The 27,509-nt window shown below is 50.1% G+C and overlaps 1 protein-coding gene across 1 annotated transcript; it reads left to right on the top strand.

Annotated features, from left to right (window-relative positions):
* Positions 1 to 9,952: 9,952 nt before the first annotated feature.
* Positions 9,953 to 27,217, top strand: SLC35F6 (solute carrier family 35 member F6). Its single transcript, XM_041756712.1, has 6 exons — positions 9,953 to 10,161; positions 18,757 to 18,829; positions 19,579 to 19,750; positions 20,002 to 20,214; positions 21,151 to 21,261; positions 22,534 to 27,217. Exons 1-6 carry the CDS (start codon positions 10,085 to 10,087, stop codon positions 23,001 to 23,003), a joined length of 1,116 nt encoding a protein of 371 aa, XP_041612646.1. The 5' UTR covers positions 9,953 to 10,084; the 3' UTR covers positions 23,004 to 27,217.
* The last annotated feature ends 292 nt before the right edge of the window (positions 27,218 to 27,509 follow it).

Below are 27,509 nucleotides of genomic sequence, written 5' to 3'. Positions count from 1 at the left end.
CCTCACATAAGACTCCTCTCATCAGACAGTGCTGGGGCAACTGTCAAGGCCTGCCAAGACCAACTCACCAGACCTGCCCTTTGAGAACCTCTAGGTAAACCACCTAGGAATCTACATCCTAACAGGGCTGTTCTGGAACACCCTTTTGAAGAAAGAAAGCGAAAAAAGCCTAGGATCTGCCACTCCTTGGGTCTCTCTCTGTTGAAACAGGGAACACCAGTTTCTACTCTACCCTCTGAGGCCTAAAGCAAGCAGGGATGCCTTCCTGGGGGAAAGGAAAACAAGCCTCTTACAGGAGGGACAACCTCATGCGGTGAGCAAAGAGCCCCTTTTGTGTGGCAGAAAGGATGCCCCCTCCTCAGGCACAGAGGGTGGGGAGATGCTCCTCTGGGGCGAGGAGTCAGGAGGCCCCTCCTGTACTGTGACTTTGCAGCCAGGAGAAGACTGTCACCCCCTGACACGTTTTCTTGCCCACCCACTGCCCGCTAAAGCCCAGCTCTGCTGCGGGGGAGGGGAAAAAGGTCATTTCCCCAGAGTTGCTCAAAATTGCACATTAACGGCCCTACTGATTTCCAGCAGTTTCAAATGCTGGCTTTGGCCAAAAACTTCTTAAAAAGGCCATCCTCCCTTCTTATTCCATAGCGTTTACATTTTACAACATTTAAACAGAACCACTTTTAAGCAAAGATATGCAATACTTTCCTCTCACGGCCCCATAAAAAGTAAAATCTGGGAAACGTCTACATTGGATAGCTAGGGAATGCCTTCGGAGCCCAGCAATGATTAGCTCCTTCTGTAAAATCATTCTGGAAGACTGCTGCCTCAAACGGAGGACCTCCTTCCTCAGAGAAGCCCTCCCACCTCTCATATGGGCTCCAGGAGACAGACATCAATCCCTAGGAGAGGGTATCCCTTGTAGAAGCTTCTCCACATGACAGCTACACTTACCCTTCCGACGTGTCAAGGGCAGAGACTACTAAGAGAACTGCACATATTATTTTATTTGCCACACCAGCCCTATAGGGGTAGCTATGATTATTACTATTATTCCCATTTTACAGATGGAAAACAGAGGCTCAGACAGGTCAACAGACCTGCCCATCATTGATTTCACTTCAAGGCTCCCTGCCTCCGCCAAGATGTTCCTGAACAGACAGGAAGTCTGAAACCTCAAGCCAGGACTGGGGTCCCATCACCCCCCTTTAGCCAGTACCACCATCCCCACTCTCCCTGGCCCTGGCCCCCAACATCCTGGTTGAGGACAGTTGACTATCTCCCCCACCTGAGCCCTCAGGCCTTCTGTTTTGTCATTCTGCATCTCTCTGAATCACTCACCCTATGATCCTCAACATGGGGGTTTGCTTTTGACGTGAGAATTCTCTCAGGTGACTTGATTGTTCTTAAAAACTGGGGTGGGCCTCAGCCATGGCATCTCTCAGCAGCAGGGGCAGCACGCCATCTAGTGGCTGTGTGGTGAACCTCGGAATGGCCCACCTGCCAGAGCGGAGCCTGGGATTTGGAAGGTCCTTAGGTTGTCAGGTGGTCCAGCTGAGGTTCAGAGTGGGGAAGTGACCAGCCTAAAGACACACAGCAAGTTAGAATCCAGTGTCTCCAGGACTGTAACCCAGCTCTTGGGCGGCAAGACTGTACATCCCAGCTTCCCTGGTGTTCTGGGGAAGCTGTGCATCTGGAGGCAGCTCACAATCCTGGTAGTAGTGAATGTGAAGGAAAGGGTCTTATTCCCAGAACCATCTTCGTCGTACTGCATCCTTTATTCTGTTTATCACTTTTGAATAGGTAAAGATATATAAAGTGTATGTGGTGAAAAGTGAGTCTTTTACCCCAGCCGCCCCCCACACAGTTCCCACCAAAAGGGGATCCAGTGTTAGCGATTTCTACACATCTGTCCAGAAATTGTCTGTCTCTTTACAAGGGTGTATTTTTTAAGACTTTTCACACAAATGGTAACATTTCCTACACAGGGAACTTAACAAAGTGTCTCAGAGATCATTGAACATTGGCACATAGAGAGCACCCTGGTTCCTGTGGGAAGCCACACTGCACTCCCTATGGGGAGTGGATGAGGGGATCATCATGTATTTAACCACTTTCCTTTTCATGGACATTTAAGTGGTTGCATCCTACTGCTAAAGCACACATATCAGACAACCTTTAGAATAAATTCCTTGAGGTAGCTTGGCCAGGATTATCAGTTATGATTCATTTGATCTCATACACTGGAAAACCCAACCTCACAAGAGCTTAAATACTGAAGGCCTCTTCCGTAAAACATCTATTTAGGGCAGCCCAGGTGGCTCAGCACTTTAGCACCGCCTTCAGCCCAGGGCCTGCTTCTCCCTCTGCCTGTGTCTCTGCCTGTGTGTGTGTGTGTGTGTGTGTGTGTGTGTGTGTGTGTGTCATGAATAAACAAATAAAATCTTTAAAACAAAAAACATCTATTTAGAGGTAGATGGTCGAGGCACAGGCAGCCCTATGCAGGGGCAAAAGGTGTGCCTGTATAAATTTGATAGACATCACCAAACTGCCTTCCTCAGAAACTCTATGTCTTTATTTCCACCATCAGTGTGGAACTGTTTCCCTGCAGTCCCACATCACATTGTCATACTTTGTTTAAAATTTCTCAATCAAGGGGATCCTGGGTGTCTCAGTAGGTCAAGAATCCTACTCTTGATTTCAGCTCAGGTCATGATTTCAGGGTGGTAAGATCAAGCCCTGCATGGGGCTCTGCACTGAGCCTGGAGCCTGCTTAAGATTCTCTCTCTCTCTCTCTCTCTCAGGCACCCCGGGTGGCTCAGCGGTTTAGTGCTGCCTGCAGCCCAGGGCCTGATCCTGGAGACCTGGGATTGAGTCCCACGTCATCAAGCTCCCTGCCTGGAGCCTCCTTCTCCCTCTGCCTGTGTCTCTGCCTCTCTCTCTCTCTCTGTGTGTCTCTCATGAATAAATAAATAAATAAAATTTAAAAAGAAAATACAGTTTAAAAAAAAGATTCTCTCTCCCTCTGCCCCCCTTTCTCTCTCTCTCTCCCCCTCTCTCTTTATCTCTCTCTCTCTCTCTCTCTCTCTCACTTCCTCCCTCTCTAAATAAATAAATAAATAAAATTTCCCAAGTACCTGGCTTGCTTAGCCACTAGAGCATGACTCTTGATTTCAGAGTTGTGAGTTCGAGCCTCATGTTGGGTGTAGAAATTACTTAAAAATAATACCTTTAAAATAACACAGTGTACCCAGATTGCCACTGCTCCCCAAACCCAGTCCTCACTATCCCCTGCCAAACTAAAGCAACCGCTAATGTATTTTCTCCATAGTTTTGCCTATTCTGCACATTTCACATAAATAAAATCATATGGCTGTCTTCTTTCACTCAACACATTATTTTCAAGGTTCATCCATGTACAATGTGCAGCAGTATTTCCTTCCTTTTATTGTTGAATAATATTCCATTGTGTGAAGGTACCTCATTTTGTACTATTTTTAGATTTTATTTATTTATTTGAGAGAGAGAACATGACCAGAAGAGGGGCAGAGGGGGAAAGCAGACTCCCTGCTGAGCAGGGAGCCCAACAGAGGGCTTGATTCCAGGACCATGAGATCACAACCTGAGTCGAAACCAGGAGTTGGATGCTCAGCCAACAGAGCCACTCAGGCACCCCGGGGTTGTTCTCACTTCTTAACTATCATAAATAATGCTGCTTATAGAGCACCTGGGTGGCTCAGTGGTCGAGCATCTGCCTTTGGCTCAGGTCGTGATCCTGAGGTCCTGGGATCGAGTCCCACATCGGGCTTCCTGCAGGGAACCTGTTTCTCCCTCTGCCTATGTCTCTGCCTCTTTCTGTGTGTCTCACATGAATGAATAAATAAAAATCTAAAAATACATAAATAAAATAAAAATAATGCTGCTATAAAGCATTCATGTATCAGTTCTTGGGTGAATGTTTGTTTTCATTTATCTTTGACAAATACCTCAGAGTGGATTGCTTAGTCTTATGGTAATTCTATGCTTAACCTTCTGAGGAATAGCCAAACTGTTTTGCAAAATAGCTACACCATTTTACATTCCTATCAGCAGTGTATGAGGGTTCCAGTTACTCCATATCCTCTCTAATACTTGTTATCTCCCCCTCTCTGCCCCACTTTTTTATAGCCATTCTAGTAAGTGTGCAATGGTATCTCACTGTGCATTTGATCTGCATTCCCTTAATAGCTAAGCATAGCTGAGCACCTTTTCCTGTGCTTATTAGCCATCCGTGTACCCTCCTTGGAGAAACGCCTATCACATTGATTTTTAAGACCTCTTTAAATGCCAAGGAAATTAGCCCTTTGTGGTATGGGTTGCAAATATTTTTTCTCAGTCAATATATTTGATTTTACTTATGCTTTTTTTCCTCCATGCAAGGTCTTATATCACACTCAGAAAGGCATTTCTGCCTCCAGAACTATCACAATTTTTTAAATGGCTTTCCATGTTTGCTTCTGGCAATTCTGTGGTTTAAATTTTCTCTAGTTAATCAAATCATTTATCAAATTGGAATTAATTTTGGTGTAAGGTGAGAGGGAGGAATCCAAATTTTTTCCAGATATCCAACCAAGTGTCCCAATACCATTTAAATAATCCCTACTGATTTGAAATGCCACATTTTTATTTACTAGATTCCTACATATATTTGGGTGTATTTTTAGACATCTTATTGTTTTCCCTTTACTTATATATCTATTCATGTGTCAGTGCCTTAGAGATTACATGTTCAAGACTCATAAATACAGAGAACAAACTGGTGGCTGCCAGAGGGGAGGAGAAGGAGGGAATAGCCAAAATAGGCGAAGTGGATTAAGAGGGAATTAATCCAGTTATAAAATAAATAAGTCACAGAGACAAAGTACAGCGTAGGGAATGTCGTCAATAATATTATAATAACTTTCTTTGGTGAGAGATGGTAACTACACTTATTGAGGTGAGCATTGTGTAATACATATAATTATTGAATGACTATGTCATACCTCTGAAACTAATATAATATTAAATGTCAATTATAACTCAATTAAAACTTTTCTAAAACTTCTAGAAAACATTATGTATTTCAGTTTTTATTGTGGAAAATTTCAAACATGCAGAAAAATTTTTAAATAGTACAAGAGCCCCGTGTCTCCAGAGCTTAGCTTCAACAACCATCAACTTTCTGGCATTCGTGTTTCCTGTCTTGTTTTTTGGTTTGTTTCTTTTTTCCTTTTTCTAGAGCTGTGCCTTAAAATCCCCTACAGATGCCCTCACTTCTAGTCAGAAGGGCATTAAATACAGGAGCCTGGGGTTTTCCTTTGCAAGCCCCACATCCCAGAGGCTGGGGTAAATTTAGAGACTCAACAGAGTCAGAGAAAGAAAACATTGTTGGCTTACTCAACAGCATACTCAAAGGAAGATATTTGCCTAATGACACACCAATTCAATTCAGCCATTATCATGGTTCATTCTCTCTGAGCAAAGGAGCTGAGCTGGGTGCCAGACCAGCAGGATTGCCAGTCTGAGCAAATGAAATATGGGATGCCCGGTTAAATTTGAATTTCAAATAAATAATGAATCATTTTTTTAGTGTAAGTGTACCCCCTCAAACAATACTGGTGATATGCTTATTTTAAAAAATGACTCATTGCTTATCTGAAATCAAATGTAACTGGAAGTCAGTACTTCATCTGGATCTGACTTGATTGTGTTCCCAGAGGACCAAGGCCAAACACCAGCTTCCAGGATCTAGTGACCTGCTCCAAAAGAAGCTGGGAGGGGCTCAAAAGATGTTAAGAAAGAAAGGCAGAGAGAAGGTTTGAGAGTGACCTTGTGAGAGTCTGAAGCTGGAAGGAGCTTGTGACTCCTAATCTAATCATCTCCCGTCACCATAGAAACCACCAAAGTCCGATGGGAAAAACTGGTGAACTCCAACATCCACTGCCTCTCCACCAGTATAGATCATTGACATTCCCCTCCCAGGATAGGTTTGGTCGTGCCTGGTCCTACTGTCCCAGCTTCTCTCCCAAGGACCTGATCCTTCCCTCTACCTTCCTCCTCCTGCCAGCCGCAGCCTCAGGTCGCTGCCCTGCAACACCTATCCTATTGGGAGAGATAGCAACTGGATACCTAGCCCCGTGTCACAGAAAAATCAGAGCAAATAGTAGTCAAATCAATATAAATTGCCCTTATTCCAGACAATTGCAAGAGAGATCTTTGTGTAGAATAGGGCTCCATTCCAAATATAGCATGGGCAAGTGGGAATGTATAACCAAGGAGTGGGGTGGGGGTGGGAGTGACAGTGGGTGGAAAATAACTAAGAGGGATAATGGGGATTCTGGCTAAACCGACCTAACAGGATTCTTTCTGAAGACAGGCCCAAGAGGTCAGACATCACCTGGGAGATGGTGGAAGATGAAGAACCTAGTAAGATATGGAGGGAGATAAGATATGGAGGCTAGGGGTTTCTGGCTAAACTAACTTAGCAGGGTTCTTGCCAAAACTGGATTTTATCTAGAAGTGCCCATAGGAGAAGATTCGGGAGCTTGACTCACATTTGGCCAAGCAAAAAAACCTTTGTCACCTGTCCACGAGGAGGTCACATTCTAGCAGGGGAACAGTACACAGGAGGGAAATGGCCCAAGGACATACAGGAAAAGCTTGTTCAGAACAAAACAGGTCTGACCCTCCCTGGGTAAAGTAACTCTCCTAATCCAAAATGTGATTAAATTGATTGGGGAAATGTTCAATCTTTCAGACAAGATACAGGCAGGCAGTAAGCTTTGAATACAAATGCAGGAGTCTGCAGTGACGCATTTTATATTTGACTCTGGAAATTAGAGGCTCTTTGAAGGTAGCATGCAAATTTGTTCAAAATGTCCCTAGCCAGAAAAAAAACTGGATCATGCACTTATGCAAATCATGAGAAATGCTTTTCAATGCACAGCCTTATGTCCTTGTGTGTACCTCTCTGCTGGGCCAGCCCCAACCTCAGAACAGCTATACTGATTCTCTCCATGGGGCCTCCCACTGCTCTTCCATATCTGTCCTCTTCCCTTTGCACATAAGCGCCAAATGTCAGTGTTCCCATTTTGCAGACAGGAAAGTAGGGCTCTGAGTGATTAAGCAACTAAATCATGGTCACTTTATTCTAAGGGGCAGAGCCAGCTGGAAACCACTCTCTCTCTTCCTAGTCTAGGACAACTTGCACAGATGTCACTGCATTCCTGAAGATTCTACACTTGTAGAGAAACACGAAGAATGCCCTGCCTCCCTCCACTGGCCTATCCACATGCAGGATTTTGTGGGAGGGGCACCCCTAACACATAGTAAATATCTTTCCTTTGCTAAAAATTCACTAAATTTGCTACCTTTCATACAACTCCAATATTCATGGAAACTGATGTCTTTAATCAGGATAACCAAATCTGACTAATTATAAGACAACCGCTCCTCTGATGGCCAGGAGCACCACACAGAGAAGACTGGCCCACCTTTGACTTTCCACAGGCTCAGAAAGTTTTGAGGTTGAGTTTGTGGACATGTTACTTAACCCAGGAAACCAGGGATTCAAAATTATGAGGCAAATTAGTATCCAGCATACGCATTAAGCTCTATCCCTGAATTTCATCAAATAAGAATCTGGAGGATTTTGCAAACATTGCCTCCCAGATTCCTCTCTACTTTTCTCAGAATTTCCATCTCCTGAGTTTCCAGTGCTGTAACCGCAGACTCACTGCCACCTATGAACACTAACTTCAACCCTAGTTTTCACCTGTAAAGCCTGGCCAGGCTGGTAGAGAGCCTCACTCCAGGTCACTCCTCAGTGTGAAGCTGGCTTGCCACCCGCGTGGCATCTACATGGTTGTCTCTGCCTGGAATGTCTCCTTTTCCACCTGGAGCAATCCTGCTTCTCCTTCAAGTCCCTGCTCAAATCTCCTCAGAATTCCAGCTTCATGAGGCTACTCTGAGAACTGAGGTAAAGTACAGGTGGACATAGACAGGAACCCTGAGCCAGGACAGCACTGCCACTGTCATGCCTTTGCTCCTGCCTCTCTTGAGAAATCCAACCCCTTCCCAATCCCCTCTGCCTCCTATTCATGCTGCTGTGTGCTTACTACAGATGTGCTCATCCCTCTCCTCCCTAAAATCCTAAACTCCTGGAGGGCAAGGATCTTATCTTGCTTTGTTTTGGGGGCCCCATATCTGGCTCTGCACCTGGCACTTAGGGGTTCCATGTATATTTGCCAATAAATCCTCCTGTCTCCTGGACTCCAGGGATGGCAATTTGACAAATGGTCAGAACCCTGTGATAAATTAAAATTCATTGTGTGATGTGGACACAGACAAAGATTGTGTTGCTAGTGACATCATGTCGGGTTGGTGACACCACTAGTCATTAGGAATGTTTAGTTCAAGACAGAACCCTTGGCTTGTGGGGAAGATGGTCCCGGGCCCCACCAAGTGTGTCACTGTGGTCTGTAGGAAGCATCTCTGATAGGGACGGCGCTATCCAGCCGGTGTGGTCTGCCCTGTCTGCCCTCATGCATCTCTACAGCTCCAGTGGCTCAGTAAATATTTTTTTTAAGCTTTTATTTATTTATTCATGAGGGACACAGAGAGAGAGGCAGAGACATAGGCAAAGGGAGAAGGAGGCTCCCTGCGGAGAGCCTGCTATGGGACTCCATCCTGGGACCCCAGGACCACACCCTGAGCCGAAAGCAGATGCTCAACTACTGGGCCACCCAGGCGTCCCTCAGTAAATATTTTTTTAATAACCGCAGGGGTTCCTTTTAAATCATATGAAACTAGTTACACTATCGAGGACAAGAAGCTTAGAAGAAACTTTGTCTGTATCCGCATCTCTCCCACTGATTGAAGAGAGCAGGCTCCAGTGAAGGAAGAAAAAGTTCCTGGAAGGTATGTGGGTTCCAGACACATCCTATGCTCACTCATGCCTCTGTGCCATCCCACTGGCGCTCCCTCCTCAAGACAAGCCCTTCCCCTAGTAACCTTCTACATTTTGTCCAGGATCCCACATGTGCATCTTCTCTGTCAAGTCTTCCTGCAAGGGACCTCTGTCAGGTCAGATCCCTTCAGTTTTTCTGATTCAACGCTGGTAATTTTCACAAGTTCAAAGCAGTCTTAGGGTGAGAAGGAGGAGTTGGCAAGCAGGTCCTATATCTGCACCTCAAGTAGTAACAAGATCTGCAGTAATGGGGAAAATGTGTCCACTGGGTCTGAAGTAGTTGCACCAAGGCTTTGCACTCCAGCATGTGGTGTGACAGGGCCTGGGATGCAGACTACAGGCCTGGGGAGGAGGATAGAGGACATCTGGGAAGCTGAGAACTAGGGTTTTAGAAGCCATAAATCTTCAGCGAAGAGTAGGTCTTTCTACCATGGATGCCTCAGGGCAGCATGCCGGGAATCCACGAAGGAGCACCGGTGAGGGGCCTGTGCCCCAGGCACGGATCTGGGGGAGAATGAAGAGCCTCCATGCAAAACCCCATTGTATCACTCACTAGCATAATCATAAGCAAATCAGTTGGCTTCCCTCAGTTTAGCTTCTTCAGCTATAAAATGGTCTCCCGGGGAGCTGGAACTAGATTCCTGCACTTTTCCGGAAGACGTGAGCAGCTCATCCAGGGACACGTTCCAGGCCTCCCCGGGGGTTCCCTGGGCAAAAGAGATTTCCCGTGGGGACGTTTCCACTTTGTGGTTCTCTCTGACATCATCCGGCTGGATCTCTTTAAACCGTTTACAGAACGCTCCGACACCCACAATGCACTCTCGCGGCACCTCCCCATCAGCCGCTTTCACAGACGGGAAGACCCCGGCGGGGGCCAGCGCGCGGGATTCGCCCGTGCCCAGAAGCCGCTCGGGAGCCCGGCGCGCTCCCGGGGGGCGGGGCCACGGCGCGGGGCGGGGCCGGCGCGCGTCACGTGACGCCCGGCCCGGAAGCGCTCGCTCCCGAGACCCCCAGGTGACGGGGTCGGGAGCTGCCGCCCGGAGCCAGCGCGGAGGTCGAGGTCGCGGGGATCCCTGCAGTTTCCCGCTCCCCTCATCCGCCGCCATGGCCTGGACCAAGTACCAGCTGTTCCTGGCCGGGCTCATGCTCGTCACCGGCTCCATCAACACGCTCTCGGCCAAGTGAGTCCGGGCCCGGCCGGGAGGGGAGGGGGCTCAGCCGGACCTGCCGCGGCCCGCGAGGGCGTCGGTGACCCCGCGCACCTTCCTCGCCCTACCCCTCCTCGGCTCTCCTTTCCCGGCTTCACCGGCTCGCCCGGTTTCTCTGGTCGGTTCACGCGGTCTTGGGGCCCCCAAGGGGTGCGAGGCCCGAGGAAATACGGACCATGGCCGCGTCCCTGGCCGGAGGACCCGAGCCTGGGCTTTAATGGCCATGTGCTTGATCCCAGCGAGTCACCTCACGTCTCCACGCCTCAGTTTCCTCATCTTTAGACGGGAGGGTTGGAGCAGTTCCTCTCCGGCCCCTTCCAAGGCTGGCGTTGGAGCCCGGGCCCTCCAGGGGCTGTGGGCGGGGGTGGGGTGAAGGGGCAGTCCCGCACTTGTGCACACGCTACAATAGAAGCCATGCGGGCCGAGGAACCGGTGAGCGGGGACGGCTGTGGATAGAGAAGGGGCTACCCCGCCATGGGCTCCTCGTGGAGGAGAGGTCACAGCTGGGCCTTGACGTTTTGGTGGGATTTCTACATGTGGACTTTGGTGGAGACAGGGAACAGCAAGTCCACATCGAAGTGTATTGTAACCAGCACCAAATGTCCAGGCCAGATTTTATCCCACAATCAAAGAAGAGCTTTTGAGCAGGGAATGGTTATGATGAACCTGGTGGTCAGGTTGAAGAGTAGTTTAGTGCAGGGAAGACTATTGCAAAGCTGCTACTGCATAGCAGGTGGGGCAGTGAGGCAGGAAAGGACCAGACAGGTGGGAGAGACCAGGTGCAGAATGAAGCTATAAGGCCTGACCCACAGGATCAAGAGACAGTGACCCCCTCCAGGATTTCTGCCTGGGAGAACAGAAGCCTCATTAATCCAGACAGGGAGGGCAGGTGAGCAGCTCAACTCTGATGCATGACAGTGAGGTGTTTTGTGGGACTATGAAGACAGGCCCCAGGAGCTTGGGGATTGAGGACCCAGGGCTGTCATGAGGCTGAGGGGTTGAGCATCGCCTCCTCTGTATAATGTACAGGAGACCCAAGAGGCAGCCCCTTCGCTTGGCAGTGCTTTGTCTCTTGCTCTGCCCTCTCTGTTTACCATCTCAGAACCCCCAGTACCCAGATCCTGGCCTTTCTCTGAACCGATTCCAAGATGCATATGGAGAAGAGTTGATAATGGCCCTCTCCCAGCCAGACCTAACTTCTCTCTGGGCCTGCCAGGCTCCACAGCAAGGGGGAGTCACAGTCACCCTCTGGGCTGTGCTCCAGGACCCCTGGGGAGCGGGGGACTAGTCATGTCTTATTCTTCCTTAAGGTGTTTGATCACATGCTCCAGAGGAGAGGTCTGGGAGAGAGGTATCCTGTTCAATTCATCAAACATGTGTAAGGTACCTGCAGGGTTTGAAGCACTGACTGGACTCAGGTTTGAAGTAACCAAGAGAAGATTTGAGATGCTTAAAATCAAAGGTGAAGGGGACAGAACATACACACTTGACAACCACAGTGTTCTCCTTCACAGGAAGTGGAGCTCTGGGTGGACACCCCCCCACCCCCTGTCTCTAGTTGGGTTCTGCCTTGAGCTATCTTGAGCTGGTCTCCTGAGCCCTGTGGCCTCCTAAAGGTCACTGCTTTTGCTGAGCCATTAACTATAAAGGAGATTCAACACAAGAGCTCCCATCTCAGGATCTGAATGCAACAGAACAAGTCATCTGTCCATCTGTCATACCAGCCAAGGCCTCAGTCAGATGCTTAGAAAGTGGCTGTAGGTCGGCCAGGGCTTCTGTCCCCACGGAGAGTCAAGATTGTCAGTTGTCACTAGGGTCAGCCGTGCTGACTCATCTCCTCCTTCGTCAGGGAGGAGGCCAGGGGAATCCAGGGCCCCAGGAGGCCTTGTCCTCAGAGGCCACCTGAGAAGCAGGAAAGAGATCCCCATGTGGGCCTCGTCCACTGCCAGGTTGTCTGATGCGGGGCCTCTCTGGAGCCTCCCTATCTCAGGTGGGCCCCAGAATTGGATCCTCAACAGCAGGATCCTCTCAGCCAGACTATGAGAAGGATGCCCTCGGAGAGAAAACATGAGACAGCGGCTGTGTACATTCTGGTGGGAACTATCGATTTGAAGTCACACCCTGAGCTGCAGTTTCTGGCAGGGACCAACAAACTAGGACATGACCACAGCATATGCTAAGCAGCTGCCATAACCAGTGCCTGCGCCTGCTGCGGCCACCTTTTGTGTGTTAGTTTAATGAACTCTCATAACCAGCCTATGAGGGAGATAAACTCCTTGTCCTCGATCAGGAAACCGAGGTATGGAGAGATGGAATTGCCTGCCTGATTTCAACTCAGCCATTAAGTGGCAGAGTCTATATGTGAGCCAAAGTAATCTGGCTCGAGAATCCAGGCTCTTAACCATCAATATGAGATGAGCTAGGGCTCCTCTAGTCATTTTGGGGGGCATTTAAAGCTGTTAGAAACATAGAAGCCACCCATCCTAATCCCCACAATTTATACTTAAGGATCCATTAGAAGTTTCTTCTTGTGACCAGCTGGCTGGTGTCAAAGTGAGGACCAGAACCTAGGTCTCAGCATTTTAGTCCGATCCTTTTACATTGGCAGTACCCAAAATCCCGCTTCCCTGGGGATCTCACCAGAGTGCCCTCCCTCTGGGGCTGGGCAGCAAAGCACTGTCCTGGCCCAAAGGATCCTGCTGTCATCCTACTTATTTTCCCACTGGAGCCAGGGTGCCGTTCAGGTTCTCATTTAGCCTCTCCAGTAGCCTCTTTCAGTTCCCCAGCCTGTAAAAGGAACATGTTTCCATCCCCAGGTCCAGGGAAGAAACTTGGTGGAGGAGGAAGTGGGTGAGCACGTGCTACCTGCTGTGCTGGGACCACAGGGCAGCTCTCCCCTGGAGGCAGCACTGTGCCTGCTCAGCAGGTTCAGGTAGGCTGCAGGAGACAGACCTGTCCTTGCTGGGATGGGGGCAAGGGTCCATCACATACTCAGAGGAGAAAGCCACCTGGCAGGCTGGCCCTTTGGTCCTGGCTCTGGGCGTTGGCAAAGGGCCCTTCGCAGTGAAGGGGCTGTTTCTCCTTTCAGTGGCTGCTTTCTCACCCCTTGCCAGGACCTACTTATGATGCTAATACATCTCCTGCATATCAAACATCTTCCTCTCCCCGCCCCCTAGCACTGCTTAGGGCAGTCTGCCTGAACTAGTGCCTGTTTGGGGTCCTGCCCATTTGAGAGCCCCATTCTCCTGGGGTTCTGCACATAAAGAGCCAGGGTCAAGCAGATGCTCACCAACTGTGGCTCTGATGCCCTTCTAAATGCTGCAGGCTGTGAAGCCCATGCCACCAGAGCAGGGCCAGGGGGTGACTTCTCCCAACGTCTGGCCCCTGATGTGGGGACACTGCCAGGAAAGTAGCAGTAGGCCTGGGACCTCTGGGCCTCTAGTAGAGGAGGACTGTCCCTCTCCTTCCTGTGTCAGCTCTAACTTTTGCCTTGGTGGCTGCCCCCACCCTTAGGTTCCATGAGCTGGCAGGGGGTGATTGCTTCACAGGGGTTCCTGCACCAGCCACAGAAAGCCTTAAACCAGGGGGTAGTGTGTAGAGTGAAAAGAGTACAAGGCTTGGAAGCTATGGGAGTAGATGAGTCACTGGGCCTCTCTAAGCCTCAGGTTCATCTGTAAAATGGCCGTGACTTCCCTTCCTTCTACCCAGACACAAGGTAGGATCTACTGAGGAAGACTTGGTAAGACTTTGAGGGGCTGAGATCACACCCTGGCCTCGTGATCCTTTATCACCAACTGCTGTGACACCCAAAGAGTGGAGCCGCCCTGCAGCCTTCCTGAAGATCCCAGGCAGGCGAAAGAAGCTGATTCACTGGGCTTGATAAGCTTGGGGTGCCAGAGGAAGTAGTAGAGATTCTGCAGGGAACTGGACACGCAGCTGTCACTCTGAGGCAGCCACATCAGCCACTTCCTCTGTCCATCCACACCCTCTGCCCTCTCACGTGGCCGCACGCGCCACTCCGAATGCTGAGCTTTGAGTTTGGTGGGGCCAGAGTGACTTACCCCCAGCAAGGGGAGCTCACCCCCAGCCTGCCAAAGCCCCTTCTCGAAGAAGCTGGTCTCCTGGCTCAGTCAGTAGAGCGTGCAACTCTTGATCTCAGGATTGTGAGTTCAAGCCTTGCATTAGGTGCAGAGATTACTTAAAAAAATTTTTTTTAATTTAATAAAAAGTCATAAACTGGTCTCTGCCAGCAGAAAGCATCTCGATGTAGCATCGGCCTGACCCTCATGGGTCCCCACAGGCCTCCTTCTGCCCATAAGACTATGGCTTTTCTTTAGAAAACAGTATCTAGAAAGAAGGGAAGGCCCATCCGCAGACCTGGCCCCTCTCCAACACAGCCAAGGGAATGGGAAGAATTTGGAATAAGAAAGTGATGGGAGAAATTCAGGTGTTGAAGAAGGGGCATGGAACTGGACGTAGAGACCCCTGGGGACTAGCCCTTCTCGGCACCAGATGAGCCCTGTGTCCTTTGGCTTTTTGTCTGTCAAATAAGGAGCTTTCTGAGATGATGGTTGAATTTCTTCTGTGTCAGCATTCTGTGGCTCTGTGGCCCTCCAGCCACCTCTGCTTCAGCCCAGAGCATGGATGCACTCCCAGAAGCTTTCAGGCTGGAGCAGAGCTAGGCCATATTGACCCAAAACAAGGGGAGAGACTCCTGCTTCATAGAGGGGAAGGAGGGAGAAAGGGCAGGAAAAGACTTTCACTGACTACCTGCCATGCACCAGCTCTTCTGTATCTTATATTATTTATTACTTTTGATGGTTCATCAGTGTTGGCATTATTATCCTCATTTTATAGATAAAACAATTAACTTGTCCAACCTGTGAGACGTAAAAGTCATGAGCTTTCCTTGTATCCTGCTGCCTTTTCTGAATGTAAATTTGAGCAGATGGATTGGGCCCTAGACATGCCCGTTGTTAACTATAGGAGTCTGAACCCCATCCTCTCCCCCACTCTGCCCCAAGCCATCAAGTCCCCGTATGTAAAATGAAGAACATGAAGTGCCCAGCACAGGCCTGACATGAAGTCAGTATGCAGTGAAGTGTGCGTTTATAAAAACATGTAGTGAAGTATTTTTGCAAACAGCTGTCCCACCTTAGGAGCCTGTCATCAACCAGTCAACTGAGGCTGGATTTTGGCTCTTGTTCCATGCTATCTGGGGTCTGTTTGTGCCTATGCAATGAGCTGAAGCCTATTTCAAGACCAGGATTCTTAGCCTGACTCCAGCCCCAAATCTCTGCAGGCCTGAACTCCTCCCTGCCTGAAGGAAGGCTGGGCCTGCCGACACCCAATCCTTCGGACTGCAAGCCTGCCCCAGGTATCCAGATACAAAAAGACTCCATTTCCCAGGCTGGGAACACAGCCAGCCCCAACTTGTTGAGGCATACCCACACCTTGGTGAAGGAAAGCAGAGAAGGCCCTAGCAGCAGGAGAGGGAGTGCAGCATCAATCAGCCTTAGGACCAGCTCTACACTTGGGGCCCACTCCTGGGGACAAGCCCAGCTGGTCCCACCAGCAGGTGGCACCTTGCTTCATGCAGACATTGTCTCTGAACTCTAGTACTTGCCTATATGCAAGGTGGAGTCTGGAAATCCCACTTACTCAACAAAAAAATGTTTGAGCTTCGGTATGCCAGGAGCTGGCGATCCAGAGATAGAGAAATTGCTGGATGCCGGGCTTCCACCCTCTCAAGTGGTAATGACTCTAGAACACACACAGTGATCTGATGTGTGAGTTATCATTACTGTAAGCTGTGTGGGGAGTAGCCCAGGGGTAGTTCCAGGAGACGGCTCGACCATTAGATCTGGGGGTCTCCTGGAGCCTGCCATGTACTCTGGCTATAGTGCCATGATGAGGAAGGGGCTTCCACACATGCCCTCGCCCTAAGCTTCTAGTTGACCTTTATGGGCTTAGCAGGCCCTCTCTCTTTCCTCCTGGAAGAGCCCTGGCTCCAGCTCCCGGAATTTCCATCTCTGACTTGCTCTGGGGCAGTTGGTTCTGCACTCTGGTAAGGCATGACCTCTTTACTCTTCCTTGATGCTCCTCTGTTACACTCAGTTGCCTCACCCAGGCCCTCCCAAAGTGTTCTTTCTGCAAAAGCAAGCCTGAGTTGGAGAGCAGACACCACTGGTCTGTGGCCCTCACCTGCATCCAATGTCCTGTCCAGCTTGGGGATCCAAGAGCCAGAACTTGCAGCAGATTGGACAGAAATGAGACCCCAGAGAGCAGATGGTTTCTGTAGCAGGGGCTTTCTTTGCCCCATTGGTACTGGGACTGGTTACAACCTGGTCCCCTGACCCATGAGACCTCCCCACCCTTCAGCTCTCCTTTGATTCTCACCATTCCCTAGAACCACAAGCCCTCCTAACTGCCCTTCTTGGCATCTTTGGGGTGGGTGGGGTCTCCGGCTGTGAGCTCACTCACTGTGAACTAAATTTGCCATAGACCTGTTTTGTTCACTGGCCCCGGGGTATGTTCAGATCAATGAGTAGATGTGGTCTCCCCCCACCAACTCCCCCCATGGCTGATGAGGAATTCTCTCGCCATTCAGCCTGCCCTTCCTGCTGCCAGTGTCCAGGCGTTATGCCCGTGCCCGGGCTGTGGCAGAGAGCTCCCTTTTCCCCTCCCCAAACTCAGGCCACGGAGAAGCCAGAGCTGGCCAGGATCTTTGTCAAACGTAGGCCCCAACCAGTGTCCCAGGCTTGCAGCACTGTGCGGAGCACAGGAAATAAAAGGCTTCCACTTGCCTTTTGAAACCTCAGGCTTGTTGCAGAAATGAGCCATCAGAGTAGGGCTGGGCACTACCATGTGGCTGCTCTTGACAGACTTTGCAAGGAAAGTCATTTAAGAAAAAGAAGTCCTGGGCAGCCCTGGTGGTGCAGCAGTTTAGCGCCGCCTGCAGCCCAGGGCGTGATCCTGGAGACCCAGGATCGAGTCCCATGTCAGGCTCCCTGCATGGAGCCTGCTTCTGCCTCTGCCTGTGTCTCTGCCTCTCTCTCTCTCTCTCTCTCTGTCTCCATGAATAAGTTAAAAAATGAAAAGAAGTCCTGAGTCTTGTATTTTAGACACAGCTACCACCTATGCATGGGGTGCTGCAGAAGGAAGGGCCCCAAGGCCCACAAGATACTGCCCTGGGTCTGCCTTGACTCAACACAACATGAATAAATAAAATCTTAAAAAAAAAAAAAAAGGTGGAAAGTCTCCAAATATCTAAAGTACTTTTTTTTTTCTTTAAGATTTTACATATTTATTCATGAGAGACACAGAGAAAGGCAGAACAAGCAGGCTCCCTCTGAGGAGCCCGATGCAGGACTCGATCCCGGGACCCCAGGATCAGGACCTGAGCCAAAGGCAGATATTCAACCACTGAGCCACCCAGGTGCCCCTCTAAAGGACTTTTAGGGGCGGCCCAGGTGGTTCAGCGGTTTGGCACCACCTTCGGCCCAGGGTATGATCCTGGGGACCCAGGACGTTGGGCTCCCTGCATGGAGCCTGCTTCTCCCTCTGCCTGTGTCTCTCATGAATAAATAAATAAAATATTTTTAAATAAATAAATAAATAAAGGACTTTTAAATAAAAGAGATTAGACCAGACCCCAGGAACCCAACAAAGCAAACATGAAATTTGGAGAGCAGGAGCTTTTAGTTCATGGATGGCAGACAGTGCAGGAGGATTGGTGGTAGCTGCCCAGGGCACTATGCCGTGAAGAATTCTGGCCTTGTGTCAGGTTGCTGGGGAAGCATGCCATACTGTTATGCCATCTGCCAGGGTGCTGGCTGGGAGGCCACTCCACTAGTGCCATGGACTTGCCACCTGCTTTACAGTCAGTGCTAGAAAGACCCTCCAGACCTTTCAGGTTCTATGAAGGTGACCAGGTGGTCTTTGTCAGCCAGTCATTTCCCAAGGGTCCAAAGGCCCTTGTAAACCACAGACTTCTGATATTTTTTATGCTATGGGTCCATTTGATGGTCTGGTAAAGCCTAGAATATTGTTTTTAAATGTGTGATTAAGGGATCAGATTACAGAAAAAGCCACTTATGTCAAAATAAAGTTATCAAAACACTGAAAAAGCCAATTTGTGATGCCATAACGCATGTGTATATGCTTCTTAACACAAAAAAATTATTAGCAGTGGGTCTAATTACTGTAATTTTGTAGAGGCGACAAGTATAAATGCCACTTCCTGGTGTCTGCAAGGATTCTAACGCCCTGATAACAGTAGCGGTGACTTGTGTGTGTGTCAAAGTCACAGGTCCTATGGGGCCACATTCACAATGTGAAGAAATGCTGCATTTCTGCTAACGGCATCTAGGTCCCCACTTTCTGTCCTCAATCCCAGATGAAGGCTTTGTGCTGCAGAAATGGGCCCCTTGGCAAGGGAGTCTCACACTCGTCCAAGTCCCTTAAGTCTGGCCTCTTGGCATTGAGAGGAGCAATGTCCTCAGACACAGGGTCCGGGGCTGCAGAGCTTGCACACTGCCAAAGGTTTGACTTCTCTCTCCACTGCAGGTGGGCAGACAACTTCGTGGCACAGGGCTGTGGAGGAAGCAAGGAGCACAGCTTCCAGCATCCCTTCCTCCAGGTATCTGCCCTATCCCGCCCCACCTCCTGCTGCCCCCAGGAGGCCTCAGGTCAGGTGTCCCCCTCCAGACCCTGCTGCTTCCTGACCTGGGGCAGAGCCTTTCCCAGCTCTCAGGAAGAACCGGGAAGAACTGTCCACTTCCCTCCCTCCCTCATCAGAACAGAGACCAGGGTGTGAGAGCCCACGGAAGAGGGCAGAGGGCACAGCCCTCTCTGGGAGGGCTATGGCAGTCCCGGTGGGCAGCCACACCCTGACGCTGTAAGGCCAGCCCTGGGGATGATGAAAACATCAACCTCAGTAACAAAACCTGCTCTGCATCCATGGGAAGCCCAGACTCCACTGGGATAAGGCAGACAAGGTAAATGGAAGGTAATTTCTTGCCAGACTGGGAAGCAGAGGCCTATATTTTAGCCCCTGCCCTCCCAGCCACTTGCTCTGTGACCTGAAGTCAGTTCTTGAGCCTCTCTGGACCTCCGTTTCTCCATCTGGAACTTGACCACAGATTGGCCTAGATCGTTGGTTTTCAGACCAGGCTTTATGCGGTTTTATAGTGTTTCTGTCCACATGTTTCTGGTGTTTAGGCCTTACCTAGGAGGTAGTCTCTGGTCTTCCACACACAGCAGCTCTGCTTTTGTCTGGTTTATGTGTCAAGTTACAGGTAAGCTTCCCTCTGAAGAAAGGCTGTGTTAAGATTTCATCAAAGGTGATTCTCCTACCAGCTGTAAACTTCTAGGGTTCTGTCCCTGCAGGCGGTGGGCATGTTCCTGGGAGAGTTCTCCTGCCTGGCTGCTTTCTACCTGCTTCGGTGCCGAGCGGCAAGGCACCCAGACGCCAGCATGGATCCCCAGCAGCCCTTCAATCCCCTTCTTTTCCTGCCCCCTGCCCTGTGCGACATGACGGGGACCAGCATCATGTATGTGGGTAAGTAGCCAGGCCATGCTGAGAAGGCCCCGCAGGGGCACTAGTGAAACAGCAACCCCTGCCCCGGCGCACCTCACCCCTCCCCTGGCTCACCTCACCCCTGCCCCCCTCCCAGACGTACACGTGCACACACACACAAGATTTACTGAGCACATACTATGTGCAAGGCTGGTCTTCAGCCATGAGGGCACCTCAGTGAATAGATAGCCTTGGCCCTCAGCAACTAACATCGTGTGTCTCTCCTCTCCTAGCCCTGAACATGACGAGTGCCTCCAGCTTCCAGATGCTGCGGGGAGCAGTGATCATATTCACAGGCCTATTCTCAGTGGCCTTCCTGGGGCGGAGGCTGGCACTGAGCCAGTGGCTGGGCATCCTTGCCACCATCGCAGGGCTGGTGGTTGTGGGCCTGGCCGACCTTCTGAGCAAGCATGATGATCAGCACAAACTCAGCGAAGTGATCACAGGTGCGATGAGGGCTGGGGACGCAGGGGCTGCCCGTCCTCTCCTGTCCTCAGTCAATCAGGGAACCCAGCACAGTCAGCAGACTTCTGCAAGCTCTTCTCTATGCCAGGCCCTGGGTGAGGCAGTATGGGGGACCAGTGGACTTGGGCATACATCTGCTCTCGAGGTGCCAGATAGAGCACAGAAAGGCACACACACAGCATGAGAAAGGGATAGTTAAAGAGTGGGAGGTCAGAGGAGGGACGTTTGTGCCATGAGAAACACACACATACTGCTGGGTACACATACTCCTGGATCTGGGAGAGGGAGGGAATGAGTATCTGTTGAGTATCTACTATGTACCCAGCTTGGCATCATCCCCACTGTCCCAGAAAGGAAGCCTGGCGGTTTTATAGTGTTTCTGTCCACATGTTTCTGGTGTTTAGGCCTTACCTAGGAGGTAGTCTCTGGTCTTCCACACACAGCAGCTCTGCTTTTGTCTGGTTACCTGTAACTTGACACATAAACCAGACAGAAGCCTGTTCTATAATGACAGGATCCCTCTGGTCCTGAGGATGGACTAAACCAGAAATGTCCATCGCAAAGTCTTGTGCACCTCAGAAGACATGCTTATAATCCTGTTGTTCCAGTCACAGGCCCAGGTGGGCCCCTGGATCTTCTGGAGGCTTGGCCCAGGGTGGTAATAGTGCTTGCTCTGCTGGCCTGCCCCACCCCCCAGGAGCCAGGAGACCAGGCAAGGGGCTGTCATGACTGTCTCGTGAACCATGTGGTGCCCTACAAAAGTCAGGGGCTCAGGGGGTGACCATGTCCCTGTAGGAGCCGTCTACTCCAGCATGGAGCCCACCACCCTGCCAACAGCTCTATGGCCGTGCTCCATCCCTTACCCCCACCCCCACCCCATACGGCCCAATCTCACCATGGTTCTCATTTCCCCCCAGGGGACCTGCTGATCATCATGGCCCAGATCATTGTCTCCATCCAGATGGTGCTCGAGGAGAAGTTCGTCTACAGGCATAATGTTCACCCACTGCGGGCAGTTGGCACTGAGGGTATGTGAGCCCAGGGGCTGGGGAGCAAGGTACTGCTGCGACGGCACCCACACAATGCTAGCATGTGGAGGAGATGCACAAGTAGGAATGCGGGGCATGGTGCCCTCACCCATAGGGAGAGGGGAAGGGGCTCATCCCTTCACGTGTATGCTGACAGATTCTGACCCAGGAGCTGGGGGGGGATGAGGTCGAGGATGAAGGGAATGAGCACCCCACTCTAGAGGAGTTGGCCAGCGAGGAAGGACCAGATGGTGCGTTTGAGCTCAGACCACTTATGCTCAAGGGTTGCTTCACTTGCCAAGCACATCTGAGGGTCTTCAGGACAGGGAAGGTATGTTCGAGCTGCAACAAGAGTGGGAAGGAAGGAACGGATGTGGGGAGCTGGCCATGAGTATCGAAACCAGTAAGGAGTAGTTGGGTGACTTACAGATTTGACGTTGGGACAGTGATCAGGAATTGAATAGGTCAGGGTCTTATGGAGAACCTTGAATGTCAAACGGATTTAGATTGTCAATGACAGACAGGGAGGAACCACCACAAGTTTGTGAGCGGGAAGGTAACTACCAAACCTTTAACTACCCATTTAAAAATATGAAACCAGCAGGCAGATTAGAGCAGCACTAGCCAAGCATGGCCTGTGGATCAATCGGGGAGCCGTGTGCGCGCCACGGGCTTCTGGCACAGCGTTAATCATCTCGATCCACTATGTCATCAAGCACATTGTTTGCATCCACTCTTTTTTTCCCTAGCAAGACTTTCTTAATGAAGCAGTGCATTGATTTACATTCTAGTCCACTCCTGGTCACAGACCAGCGACCCTGGATTAGAAAACCATGTTTCTCCACGCTTGTGAGAGCAGTGTCACCATCACAGCTGCCATTCTTTTGTAAATGAATACAATGGAATTTAAAAGTGCCAGAGAACATTGTAAAGATAGCCACTGTTTTGTGAAAGTGTGCATATGTGTATGTGCCTGTGCATACATATACAGGTCATGATATAAAATGTAGTTTTTATCCTTGCTCCGATTATAAAATATGATTATAGTGGAGCAGGGCAGCTGGAGCCCCCTCAGTAGGCCACCGTGAGTTCCAGATGAACAGGTAGCTCCAGGCCCCGACAGGGAGGAGCTGGCGTGAGGTGCCCCAGGACGGGGGCGCTGGCCGGGAGGGAGACCAGTGGAGCCCCTGCTGGGCAGGCTGAGCTGCCGGTGGGGGGGTGGGGGCGTGGGGGCCAAACAAAAGGTGCAGCATGCTTCTTCCACTCCCACAGGCCTCTTTGGCTTCGTGATCCTCTCCCTGCTGCTGGTGCCCATGTACTATATCCCTGCCGGCTCCTTCAGTGGAAGCCCCCGAGGGACGCTGGAGGACGCGCTGGACGCCTTCTGCCAGGTGGGCCGACAACCGCTCATCGCCCTGGCGCTGCTGGGCAACATCAGCAGCATCGCCTTCTTCAACTTCGCGGGCATCAGCGTCACCAAGGAACTGAGCGCCACTACCCGCATGGTGCTGGACAGCCTGCGTACCATTGTCATTTGGGCGCTGAGCCTGGCGCTGGGCTGGGAGGCCTTCCACCCTCTGCAGATCCTGGGCTTCCTCATCCTGCTGACAGGCACTGCCCTCTACAATGGGCTGCACCGCCCACTGCTCACCCGCCTGGCCAGGGGCCGGCCCCCGGCAGAAGAGGGTGAGCATGAGAGACTGCTCGGTGGCTCCCGGACTCCCATCAATGATGCTAGTTGAGCCTCTCGTGGGTTCTCCGCTGCTACCTGGATGCACCTTGTCCACCCTGAGGCCAAGGCCACATAGGCTGGTGAGCCTCCCGTGTCCTGTTCCCAAAGGCCTCACCCCACCCCTCCCCAACGCCCCTTCCCCCTCCCAGGGCAGCTGCTGCCACAGGAGATGACCAGACACCCGGGTCCTCATTTGTCACCACCCCCTGCAACCCCCACAGGCCTGAGCACAGTGACCGACCCCTGCCAGGCTCCCCTCAACCCCCAAAGCCCCTCCTGCAGCACTAGCCCTAAATCATGAAGTGGAATTGCAGGAACTAACAACTGTAAGGTTTCCTCCTAAAACATAAGCTAAATTTGGTTCTCCAGAGAAGAGAGGTCAGTGAGCAAATTCAAACCAGACCTAAGCGCCATGTTTTCTAAAACTACAAGTTATTCGCCAACCCTGTCTTGGAGACCTAAGTCTTAGCTAAATTGTGCACAAACTCAGCAGATGTCCCCCAGCCCCTTACCTAGTGGCCCTGGGCCTTGGAGTCCTTGTCTAAAAAGCAGAAGATGCAGATGTTGTGGCTTCGGTGCCTCCCAGCCTTTGCTGGGCCCATTCTGTGGGAAAGGAGGAGCCCATTCTTTGCAAAGGCTCCTCTACCCTCTGTGCCTCCTCCCCATTGGTGTCTTGGCTACCACACTCTGAAGGCCTCCCTGCCTGGGACAGATGACGGGGAATTCCAAGCAGCTCTTCAGAGCAGCTTTGATGAACTCTTCACCTTCCATTTTAAAGATGAAAAGACTGAGGCCCAGAGATGTAAGTGGTTTTACAAGAGGGCACTTCTGCAGTGGACTCTGGCCGAGCAGCCTCGTGATCTGCTGCAGGCTGGGATCCAGAGCACATCTGGACTTCAGCCGTACTCCCAGCAACCTGACTCCATAGATATCCCTCCGGGGTAATGAATTTGCCAGGACTCCACCATTTAGAGGAATTCTGGTCTCCTAGACATGAGCTAAATGCTTAACACTAATCCTCTGGTGTAACAACCTGCACAGGTGGGTTTAGATGAGGAAGCCATGGCCCAGAGGTGGTTAACTGACTTCCTCACAGAACCAGGATTTCAAGCTAGGTTTGCCTGATTCCAGACCTCCAGCCCCACCCACCGTACAGGTCTCCCTGGGGTCTTTGGGGTACATTTCCCAAGGCCGGAATAAAAGCTTCATGTGCTGTTGTCCTCCCCACCCTGAAGAGAGGGGACTGGCATTGGGGGGCCCAGGGAGTGAAGCAGTCCTTCCTTACGGAGTTCCTCACTCCGTGGCAGTTTCTGGAGCCTCAGTCCATTTTTCTGGGCAGCTCAATCATAAAACAAAACACCAAATGCCTTCCTTAAAATAGATTCTGGGGGAAGGGATCTTTGACAAGCAAAGCCCTTAGGCTGTGTGGGAATCAGCAGGTTATTACAGTTTGTTGGGAGAAGAGGGCCTCTCCATGCCTCCAGCTCTGCGTCTCAGGGGCCCCTGAGCTTCCGTGGGCCACAGTGTGTGCCACAGAAGAGGGAAATGGAGGGTAAGCATGGTGGGGACTATAGCTGCCTTGTCCAAAAAAACTGGGGCCTTAAAATGTCGTTAAGACAAAAGGGAAATTGGGAGCGTGGCCTTTTTTTTCCCCCTTAAATGAGAGGGAAGTTGCACAAGGATTAAATATATCAGGCCTGCCACCAAATCAGGCAAATCATTTTACCTCTGGAGCTTTGGATCTTCACATCTCTAAAATGGGAAAGCCAGCCTCCATCTTGCAGGGTGAGCTTGAAAATTACATAAGATAATAAATTGAAGGTGCCTGTAAATGCCAACACACAGGAGTGTTGTGGAAGACTGCACTGGCCACCAGGGCCGTCTGCCAAGGGCGTGGAAGTCCCAGCAGAGGCACAGCACAGAGCATCAGTTTTACTCAGAGGGAAGGAAATGTTTTATTAAAATACACCATCATGGAAAGAAAAAACTATACCGTCATTGAGGAGAATGTAAAATTCACATCTATTTTAAGACAAAACTAGATGCCTCAATAATACTTTGTGCTGACAGGAGGTGCCTTCCCAGCCCCTAGAGGTGTGTTCGCTCTCCTGTCATTTGAGGGATGCTCTGGAGGGTAGGTCTGAGAGGCCTTGCTGGTCATGTGGATGAGAAAGTAAGCACCCCCACTCTCGCTGAGGCTGGAAGGTTGTGGAGGATGTTTTCAGTGGAGTAAGAGGGTTCTGAATGGTGGAAGTTTGGTGGGGAGGTTCTGAACCTCTGTAAAATCAGAACTAACCGATTGCGAGCTTCTGTAAACATCACTTCAAAGACTGTATAATTTAAAGCACATGCATCAGAGTGGATTGTTCAGTCCCTGTCCCTTGCAGAGTGGTCTTGGGGCAGGGGCTTCCTGTAGGACTGCCATCCAGAACCCAGGGTAGCCCTGGGGCTCCTCCACCAGAAATCTGCCCACAAGGCAGAAATTTAGGACCTTACCAGGTAATTCCATCTGCCTTCACTTTGTCCAAAGGTCTCTGCTGGTTTAACAAACCGCACTCGAAGAGGTCAGAGCTCTGACTCCTGATAAGGTCAGAAGTGGAGCAAAGGGCCACCTGGTATAGAAAAAGTAGAATCGGAAGTCAGAGAGCTGTGTTCTCAGCCCCACTTCTACTTTGGGTGACCTTGGACGAGTCATTTTCTCTCTCAAGGCCTAAGCTACCTATAAAAAGGAGAAGTTCTGAGCATTACTAAATATGTACACCTCCCTGACCGGCTTACAGGTTAACCTCATTCTTTCATATTCACCTTGGCCAAGAGCCCCTTTGGCCTTTTTGTTGACTACATGCTTTCCAACCTTAAGGTCAGCAGGGGATTTCCCCTAGTTGTAAAAGTTATAAATCACCCATCTTCATCAAGAACACTTGTCAAAAAATCTTTGGTAAAGGATTACAATCCCAGAATTTAGCCAACTGTATTGAGAACGGATGTGCTCCAAGGGCTGTGAATCCATGAAAGAAAAACAGGAGACAAATGTGTAAAGAAAATTCCAGCACAGCGTGATGTGCATAAGAGGCCCTTTGTATGAGATACAAAGGAGGCCTTACAGGGAACTCTAGAACTAGAACTCTGAGAGCGCCACTGGAGCTGGTTGGTAGAGAAAGGGCGGGAGTCTCCCAGGCTGGCAGGATGGGATAGTAGGGGTATTCCAGGAAAAAGGAACAGCTTGTAAGAAGCACAGAAACATGTAAGTGATGTATTCGAGAACTGCAGGTAACTAGACCAGTATGCCTGGCAATAAGCATGCTGTGCTAAAGGTGGCCAGAGACCAGGTCAGAGAGGTGGGCAGGCACCCATATGGTGCTGTGCCTTTTAGACTGTTAAGGCGTGAGAACTATTTGTAGACAGTAGAGTACCAGACTTCTCACCCCACCCCCCATCACAGTGGACCCACGGAGTATCCCTCCCCCCCCCCCCATACAGCTGCTTCCCTTTTCTTTCCTTCTTCCTTCATTCTTTTTTCCCTCTTTTTAAAAGTTGTAAAATACAACAGAAAACCATCTTGACCATTATTAAGTGTCCGGTGGCATTAAATACATTCACATTGTTGTCCCACCACCCCCACCATCCATTCCCAGAACTTTTTTATCTTCCCAAACAAACTCTACAGCCATTCAACATGCAACACTAACCCTTTCCCCTGAGCCCCTGACAACCACCATCGTACTTTCTGTGAATTTGGCTATGCACCTAATGTAAGTGGAATCCTACAGTAGTTCTCCTTTTGTATCTTGTATGTTGCCTACCTCAATGCCTTCAAGGTTTTTCCTTGTAACATGTCAGAATTAACTTTCTGAATAATAGGCTGAATAATATTTCATTGTTGGTATGCACCACATTTTATTTATTCATTTGGGGCTCAGTTGTGAATAACATCACTGTGAGCATTAGCGTACAAATACAAATAGGTTCAAGTCCCTGCTTCTAGTTCTTTGTATACCCAGAAGCAGAATTGCTGGGTCGTGTGGTAATTCTACATTTGATGTTTTTGGCTGATCAACATACTGTTTTCCACTATGGTTGCACCAGTGAAGAAGGGTTCCGTGAAATCACTGATTCTGTAATGACATCTTCCTTGACTACAATACACGTTAACTGGAGAACATTTAGAAAACGCAAGAGAACGAAGTGCAGAAAATAAATCTTTATTCTAACTACACAGATGTACATTTGACCGGAATGTGTGTGACCTCCCAACAGGAAGGGAAGGGGCAGTTTCCCTACAGGCCCCTACTGCACTGCTGGGGAGTGTGATCCCAGACGACAGCGACAGCGTCAGATCCTGGCTGTCCCACGACCCTAGCCATCGATAACGTTCATGCCGTCAGACTGGCTTCTGGGCCGTATTCGTGGGGTGGCCCTGGAAGGGCCACATTCTCTGTAAGTCTGTCTCCTCATCTTTAAAAGCCACGTCAGGGCTGATAGGACAAAACATAAAATGTCCGAGCAGTGATTTGTC

The sequence above is a fragment of the Vulpes lagopus genome, chromosome 5 (assembly GCF_018345385.1).
Source record: "Vulpes lagopus strain Blue_001 chromosome 5, ASM1834538v1, whole genome shotgun sequence".
Lineage (NCBI taxonomy): Eukaryota > Metazoa > Chordata > Mammalia > Carnivora > Canidae > Vulpes > Vulpes lagopus.
This window is presented reverse-complemented; position numbering and strand designations above follow the sequence as displayed.